Here is a 9466-nt window from a genome sequence, read left to right on the forward strand (position 1 = left end):
TTAGTGGATCTCCATGGGAACTGTAAAATACCCAAACCCTCTGTGGGAGGCATGGTTGGCTCAACGAGGGGAAGTCAAGCAGAAGTTAAGGTGCGAAAGGAGCCACTGGTCCTCAAGGTCAAGCCAGAAACGAGGGCGTTATGATCATATTATTTCAGAGTAATTGTCTCAATGTCTCAATCTACTCAAAGTCTGTGTGAGAACAAGTCTATTAGCCTCCACTTAGAAAAAAAAAAGTTTCCAAAACGTCAATAATCCGCCATTTCACGCTTCGTTCGACTCAGAGGGACCTGAATAGCGTCACAACAGCGTTTCACATTCATGTGCCGGTGTAGGACATGTTTCGGGGGCCGCCGGGTCGGGTTCCCATCGAGCCGGCGCTCGGGGTCTCCCACGGAGCGACAGATGTCTAACTGCTCCGTCCCGCCGCCGGCCCCGACACCACCCGACCACCGCCCCGCCGCCTCCGGCGCCGCCCCGCCCTTTGTGTCCCCGCCGGCCCTACGTGTGTCCGTCCCCTCCTCTCATTCACGGAGGACTAATTAGCTGTGTCACCTCATCTGACCCCACCCACCCCCGCCCACCCCCGCCCCCCGTGTTCCTCCTCCCCCCACCTCCCACTCCTGCCCCGGAGCCTGATCTCATTGTGTCGCCGTCCGACTGTTTACCGTGCTAAGTAGTAATCTCCCAATCTCTCGCCCCTCAGCCCCCTCCCCGGCCCCTCCCAGTCCTCTGTCCCCCCGCACTGCGCCCCTGTCTCGGCGGTGACAGCCGCCATCAATCAGAGCGTTTCCTCGACGGGTTCGAAAGCCCCGCCGCGCTGCACGCCCATTGCCGCTCCGACCAGGAAGTGCTCTTCTCCACCGCGCTCCATTAGGCCGATCAGGGGGCCCAGGCGGCGGCGCCGAGACAATGGAGGACGATACGGACAGATATGAGAATAGCTGCGACAATAGGACACGGGAGACAGGAGGGGAACAACAGGCCTAATGACGGCCTATCTGTCAGCCGTTTGGGGGGGATTCTGTGTCTCCGGGGGCTATATAGGCTCAAAGATAACCAGGTTCACACATCGGGCCTCCTAAGCATCTCATTATATGTGAGCAAAAAAAAAAAAAAAAAAAAGCATTTGAGCATTATTTACTGTATAATTTCAATTAAGTGTGTGTGTGTGTGTGTGTGTGTGTGCCATTCTGTTGTATTAAATTTTATTATATTATATACATACATACATACAAATATGCATACATACATACATACATACATACATACATACATACATACATACATACATACATACATACATACATACATACATGCATATACAGTACTGTATATATCCATGATGGAAGGTAAATAAATCACCATTTTAAGTCTGCAGGCATTTTGACTTTTGGTTTTCCCAATTTTACACAATTGATGGCAAGTGCCTTCATTAGGGAAAGTGCTCTGGTTTTGATTTAGCCGCCCGGCTTTTCCACGGGCGCGGTGGCGTAAAACGGTGCGACCCCGAGCGCCTGTTAACTGGAGGTCAGACGGAATCACCCACAGGGTTAACTGCTGTGTCACATTTGTGTATGAATGGAGGCAAAGTGAATGGTTTTTTTATGGCCACAAAAAAACACAAGAGGGGATTGGAGCCAAGGCTGGCTCTTGTGTATTTTGTGCATAATAAGACTTGTGCTCTGCTGTGTGTGTGTGTCATGCGTGCGTGTGTGTGTGTGTGTGTGTGTGTGTGTGTGTGTGTGTGTGCATGCGTGTGCGTGGGTGTGTGTGTGTGTGTGCATGTGCGCGCTTGTGTGTGTGTTTTTTCCAAAAGCCTTTTGGAAAACACTCCTGGGCCGCCAATACACAATACTCCAACTTTTGTGATTGGGGCAGCATCTGTGCCTTCTTCGTCCTATCTCCCCAGAGTACGTCCTCACAGCAGAAGCGAAGGAGGAAGCGCCATTAACACCAAATTAAAACTAACAAAGGGGTTGAATAAGTGAAGTGTTTTTACGCATCAAAGTTAACTCTTGGTGTAAATATGCATATGCTGTTAATAACAAACTCATACAAAACAAGCAATAATCGGTGCATTTTCAGATCATTGATCCCTGGAGACAAATGCCGTGTCAAGCGCATGAACCCTCTGTGTTTGTCTCCTCATAACCTGATAATTGACACGTGTACTATGTGCGGTGTCGTTTAACACAAAGGCTCCTTTGTTCTTGTCTCTTTAATAAGGCTGTAACCATAAATTACAATGCAACCGCTATTATCGACCGCCTTATCTCTCACGGGTGTGAAACTTGTTCCTTAATACTGACACTGTACCCTCGAAATTGATAGAGAAGGTTGTTTGCTCCGGCGACATCTGGGACTGATCCCGACTTATCTCAAATGATGTGATTTGGGCACGGTTATCGCGCCGCCATCGGCCCACTTTATTAAATCGTATAACGAGCGCCCTTTCTCTCTCCTATCTGTTGGAGCCGGGATCAGAGGGGTTTAATCATTTTATTGGGCCGTTTTTTTTTTTACGGCCTCCGGGACGGAGCCGTTATAACCGGGTTCCATCCTGAGTGCCTCGCTCGTTACCGCCCCGGCAGCGAACAAGGTCGACAAGTTAAGGAGTTCAAATGTCGTGAAGAAAGACACAATTTATTGCTAATTAAATTCAGAGGGATTCATTCAGCCTCAACGCGCAGGGCGGTTGTTCCGCGCGGCGCCTCGTGGACGGCGTCGGCGGTTCATTCGTAACCCTTCGCCAAAAGCCGTTCCGTTAAAACGACAGCGCCCGCAGCGATACGGGTCCATGCCTTGTCACCTGGGAGACACCCCCCCCCCCCCCCCCCGCCCCCCCACCGCGCGGTTTTGAAACCAGGCTAAAAAAAAAAAAAGGGAGTCATTCTACGCGGGGCGTCGTCGCGATGTTCGCCGCGAAGAATATTTGGCGATGTTGTGCTGCGTAGATGTGTGCCGGGTGTTCAGTTGGTGGCGATCTGCAACGTCGCTGCTGAGATGCCACTAAATCCTACGCCCTGCACCTTTAACTGTGGACGGTATAAGACCTTTAGATAAAAACAAATATTTTGCTTGCAAACCTCCTGCCGTGTGTGTCGTGGGAGGAGCGGCACCTCCGAGCGGCCGTGGGCCGCAGGTGGTTGGGGGCGCCGCCTTTTTACTGCCCCCGTGTTTGCACCGCCGCGTCCTGATGACCAGTAATTGAGCTCGTCAGCCGCCGCACGCGCCCAGTTCCTGTCGACTCCGGACGGACAATAAAAACGTAATGAAGAGGGCGTCGTAAACCGCCGGTGATGGGTTTTTATCGTCCCTTAAAGTGATATTAATTAAGGTTCGGTCGCCAGGGACGGAGGAACAATACGCCTGTGCGCAGGCGCGTGTTTACCTGGGAGAAACGAGGCGGGAGAGACGGAGAGAGAACAGAAAGATAAGAGAAGAGAGAGAGAGAGAGAGAGAGAGAGAGAGAGAGAGAGAGGGGGAGAGAGAGGTAGAAAGAGCTTTGTTTACATTTGGAAAAAAAAAATTCTGATTTACAATTTTTTTGCAGTTCGACCCCCAACCCACACATATGTATAGACAGACAGACAGACAGATAGACAGACAGACAGACAGACAGACAACCCAAACAATGTGATACACATTTGGCCACTGACCCCATTTGACAGGGTTTTGTCTCCTGGATCCCAATGCCAAACCTCCATAACGGTCTATAACAGTTAAACCTGGGTCAAAAAAGTCATTATTGAACATTTTCTCACGGTGCCAACGTTGTGTAAACAAAATGATGGTGAAGCTTGGACCCCCTGGAACCTCTCGAAGGACCCACTGGGTGGGGGGGGGGTTGGCCGGACCCCTCCTTGCATACAGGCTACTAACGTCACTTAACTTCAAAAGTTGCTCTTGTTCTCCGTCAGTGACCGAACTGAACTTTTTATTGCTATCGCTATTATTTTTTTCTTCGGTTTCCCTCGGGTCCGCGGGAGTGAAGGAAGCAGATGTGGTTGGTGTTAATGGCCCGCAAGGCGTGTGTGTCTGGGTGTCCTGACCTTGTGGCCCCTGGCTCCGTCCAATCGGTGCAGAGGAGGCTGAGCTGCAGCGACTCCCACTCGCGCCGAGGGAGGCTCGGGGAGGAATGAACAGTAGAGGACGCATGCTTGCACAGGAGAGGTGCACAACACTACCCCGCACGGTTGTTTTTTTGTAATTTACATGTATTTATTTAGACTGTGTTTTTTTGGTTTTGATTCAGTTTTATTATTATTTAAAATCTAATTATATATATATATATATTTTTTTTTTAATTTTAAAGGACGTTGTCATATAATTTTTTTAAATATTATTATTTGTTTGCTGTTTTTGTAAGTCTCGAATATGACAACTGGCATGGAGAACTCCAAAAACTTCCGCATCGACGCGCTCCTAGCGCACGACCTGGGGCCGCGGGCCGACAGGGACGACGGATCGCCGGAGTCGTACAGCAGGAGCCCCGGGGCCAGTCCCCTGTCCTGCCCCGGGTCCGAGACGCCCTCCCCGAGGCGCACACCCGTCAGCCAGGTGCCGGTCCAGACCGGGATCCACGTCGGGATCCAGGCCGGGATCCTCTCCAAGTCCCCGCTCTTCCACTTCTCCCAGTCGGGGTTCCCCGGTCTGCCCCAGGCCCTTCTCTCGGGACTCTGCCCGGGCTCCATGTATCCCCTGGCGGCTCTTGGAGGCCAGCATCCCGCCTTCCTCTACTCGGGCTTCACGCACTTGGCCCAGCCCTGTCCCGAGCAGCTGAAGGGGGCCGTGGAGCCCTGGATCCGAGCCGGGGTGATGCCCAGACTGGGAGACTATGGAGGTACAGTAGGAGGCAATGTTTTACCTTCATCTGAACTTTATGACTGGAGCAAAACAAACACAAAAAGGCAGGAATGCAGGAATTCTCAAATATTTAATCACAATCCCTCATGGTGACAAGTAGTACTTACGCTGGATTGCAATACAATTTTTTAGGGTTTGATAAAGGATCATTATCAGAAATTACTCTTAGGGCATGTAGTAAAGGCAGCAGTTTTTATGGTTGTATTTGTTTTTTTATATAATATGGTATACCCTCTCTGTTCTTTATATAGTACGTTTTTTTATTTTTGGAGTTGTCGTTTTTTTTTTAATAGCGGTGGCTTTTTGTTTCGTTAACGGTAGTTTTTAGTTTTTCATAATATTTATCGTTTTAATCGTTGACTTTTTCTGATAAGTGTTTTTTTCAGAGTAGCAGGTTCTTTTTTCGTTATAGTAGTATTTATGTACTCGGCCTCCTGGTCGTATGGCCTATGCACCGCCTTGGAAGTTTTAAGCAATTGAATGGCTCGATCGATGATATAGTTAAGGTATTAGTATCACCTCTTTGTGCGGTATTGAATTTTCGTTGAGTGGAGTTTTGCAAAAAAAAACAAACAAAAAAAACCCAATACACATGAACGTGTCATGACAGCACAGTGATTATTTTGTGATATTTCAGATTTAAAAATATGAAAATCTTCTGGGTTCCACTGTTCAGCATACAACATTGAAGTGGTGTAGAACATTCTTTTGATATTACAACATTATTATAGTGTGAACATTCCTGCATTGCCATGTGTATTAGTGTAGGCCTACTTCATTAGAATAAACAAAGAATAAATATTTTTTTAGTCAATAACATTCATTATGAAGACATAATTACTCTGGATTTTCCTGGGGGGGGGGGGGGGGGGTGATAAAGACTTATCTTATCTTTTCTTACTTTATGTTATCTTGTCTCCACTACAGTATAATAGCATAAATACATCGTTTTAAGGATATGGGTCTAATAGGTTATTATGCAACTGTATAAGCCTATATTTTAGAGACAATTTATCTGATAAAAATATGCTGTGGTTATAACTGCAAGAGACATATCATTTGAATGAGAGATAGATAGAGAGATAGATGTATAGATTATAGCATTTTCATTAAGGTAATGCATCTCTGCAAGATTTTATTACCCTATCACAGTGTAATCTCATGTCCTTACATCAACCACATTAGAGCAATAATCCAAATGTCAACATAGAGAAAATTGTTAAAAAACACAGGCAGGTGGTCAGGTAGAGCTGTATCAGTCTACCTATTCAGAGCTTTTCATTTGTTTCTATTCTTGTTAACTTTTCAAACTTGTAAACTTGATAGACAAAGACATTTATTTCCTTAAAAATGGAAGAGGTTGAAATGACAGCCACATTCATCAGCCAAGGAAAAGACAAAAGACAAACACATTTTGATCTAACATCCCCAATTTTAAAATATCAAATAATACCCCAATTCCCTATTATTTCTATTATGGCCATGTTCAAATGAAACAATTTAAATATTATATTCCATGTGAGTGCCTTGGATCAACATGTATTTGAGACGGAAATTTTCCCATAAGCATCACAGTACTTTTCTTACTTACTTTCAAATTTTTTTTCTGAGACCTAACGCCCCCTTTCTTCTCTTCTGCTCTCCTACAATTTGTGTCTTTGTGTCTCTCTCTTCCTCCGCGCAGCCATCCCTCAGCCAGGCTTGCTGGGGAAGTGTCGCAGGCCCCGGACGGCCTTCACCAGCCAGCAGCTGCTGGAGCTGGAGAAGCAGTTCAAGACGAACAAGTACCTGTCCAGGCCCAAACGCTTCGAGGTGGCCACCTCACTGATGCTGACCGAGACGCAGGTAAGAGGGTGAAGTCAATTCGAACTACCACGCTGCTCCCAGGGAAGAGATAATAATAATAATACTAACATTATTACTACTAATAATAATAATAACAATTAGGGGTCCAGCCCGCCCGATCCCATACTGTTATTGTTCGGATTGTCTCCCTCTGAATTTTTCGGGCTAAAACTGTCTGCCACAGAACAACGGCAGAAGCTACGAACGTGGTTGATGTGTGGTTAGAACCGGGACGTCGCAAACATCTGGTGGTTGAGGTTACATCCAAATCGATCCACATGCGGTGCAGAAATGAGTGGAAACCGACGAAATGTGACCCAAAGCGGCCGGATGGTCGTGCGTCACCGACACGCCAACGTTTGAAAACGAATGGCATGGGATGAGATTTAAAGTAGGATGCTTTTTGTGACGTCCTCAAACTATGTACTATAAATGTGCTCATTATGGTTCAGACTGCCAATTCGGTCTCGACTTGCTCTGTACAAACTAGGCGTGTGTGTGTGTGTGTGTGTGTGTGTGTGTGTGCTTATGTACGTGGATCTCTTCCATCGATATTTTATCTCTTTGTTCACCTTTACTTTGCCATATTCATGAAAAAACACGAAAAAAATACATGAATCCACAGAAACTTGTCACCACGTCGACTGCGCGAGTGAGTGATGCATTCATGAACCAGGAACCAGGAAATACGCCAACATTTTCCGTATTTCATGGAAATGTAACCTATCGAATATTTAATCCAAGGAAAGAAGTCACCACTAAATTTACGTAAATATGACTAATGACTTACTAATGACTTAATATGACTAAACTGGACCCCGTGTATTGCTGCCTGCATCTAAATGTATTATTATTGGCTATGTAGTGTAAACTCCATCGCTCTTTAGTGTTCACAAACTTTGTGTGTGTATTGTCTTACCTGCTTGACGTTTGCTGTTTTTTTTTTCAAGATATTTTATATCTTTTGCACTTTTGGTAAAGATAAACGCATTCTGATCGCATCTAACCCGGTGCCGTCTCCCCTCCATCTTGCGGCATTCGAGCCATTCGTAACACTCAAACTGTAGGAGTCGAAAACAATCCAATACATATTCGGTGTTTGTGTCCTCTCACACGGAGTTCGCTTGCAGCTCCAGAGCAACGGGTCTGAGTCCTGTCCGTTTTATTTTAGTCCCAAAAGTTTGAAAAGTTGCCGAAAAGTCTCATGCAGTGTTTAATCCGTTTGAATGGAACCGTGTTGTTGGGAACTTCCACATGGAGTGATTTCCTACCACAGAGACACCGTGAGGCGGGACTCTGTGCACTACAGATAGTAGACAGACACCTTCTAACTTTTAGGATAAAGACATAACACGCAGCAAGTGTTTTGGCTTGTATTAGTCATTCTGCGTGTCACCAGGACTCTGAAACATTGCGTCACCGCGTCATTACGTCAGCCAATGCTGCGTTTAATGAAAAGTCAGAAAATTGGACCCTGTGTATTGCTGCCTGCAGCTATATTTATTATAATTATTATATGATTATCACATATTATAATAAAAATTGTATTACATGTGAATGTGTATATGTGAATCCCTGCATTGTCATGATTATTATGGTACTTTATTAGAATAAATAGTTCCAAAAAAATTATCAACCCGAACCCTAACCCTAACCCTAACCCTGAAGAAATAGTGTGTGTTCTTTGACAGCTGATTACTCCTGAAGTAAGCCTACTCATAATAAAGTGTTGTCTTATCTTATCTAATGTTATTATATCTATAAACAGTTTCTTTTAATAATATTTGTCCACTACCCTTCATATCAAATCCAGCACAGGTCGTACTGTACTATGCCTCATTTTGAAATATATTTATGAATATATACATTTTTTTATTCTGTCATCACATATTGATACCAGGAGTGCATGTTTCGAAATGTTTCTGTTTTAAACAAAACACGAACACACCAGGAAATATTGATGTCGAGGCCCATACATTTAGAGCCTTGAGAACTCCATTCGAAAATACATTCAACTGACATATTGTACATATAAATATTTGGTTAGCATAAAAACCATGTCCTAATGCCTAACATTTTGAAGAGGGCCCCTTTGAACTTGTGAACTCTGCTTGTGCAGATTCCACTTTTCCACAGTGATTGTTGATGTTATTCATATAATTATAATTTTATCTCCACTAGGTTAAGATCTGGTTCCAGAACAGACGTATGAAATGGAAACGCAGCCGTAAAATCAAGGAGCAGGCCGCCTCCACCTCTTCTCTGTCCGAGACAGAGTGCTCTGACGTGGGCAAACGCATCGCCAAGCCCCTGGATGACACCCACAGCTCCGGTCCAGAGGATGAAGACGAGCTTGACAGGGAGGATGAGGACGACCGTGATGACCATGACGATGGAGAGGAGGAGATGGCGATGATGGGGGCCGGCTCCTTTGGCTCCAGAGGCTTCCTGAGGCACGGCAGTGCAGCGTCCGGGGGCTACGGCCCTTACTGCGAGGGGGGCGTGGAGGATGGAGGCCCGGGGATGAAGACCAGGGTTTGCCTATAGAAAGAAATGAATTAGCATGCTTTTATTGTAATGTGTATATTCAGTGTTTCAAAACCGGTCAAATTGAATACTTTGCAGTGTGTGTATTATTATAAATACATTTAATCAGGGAGCTGACGTCTATCAAATGTTTTGTTGCTGCGTATCTGAATTTCCTGGCAACACATTTTCTCCGTAACAGTGGGAAGCATCATTTGTTTTGTTG

At 45.5% G+C, this 9466-nt stretch overlaps 1 protein-coding gene across 1 annotated transcript; it reads left to right on the forward strand.

Annotated features, from left to right (window-relative positions):
* Positions 1-4392: 4392 nt before the first annotated feature.
* Positions 4393-9261, forward strand: mnx2a (motor neuron and pancreas homeobox 2a; the record flags this gene model as incomplete). Its single annotated transcript, XM_080018885.1, has 3 exons — positions 4393-4846; positions 6554-6714; positions 8896-9261. 3 exons carry the CDS (start codon positions 4393-4395, stop codon positions 9259-9261), a joined length of 981 nt encoding a protein of 326 aa, XP_079875011.1.
* Positions 9262-9466: the final 205 nt, after the last annotated feature.

The sequence above is a fragment of the Zeus faber genome, assembly GCF_960531495.2.
Source record: "Zeus faber genome assembly, chromosome: 18".
NCBI lineage: Eukaryota > Metazoa > Chordata > Actinopteri > Zeiformes > Zeidae > Zeus > Zeus faber.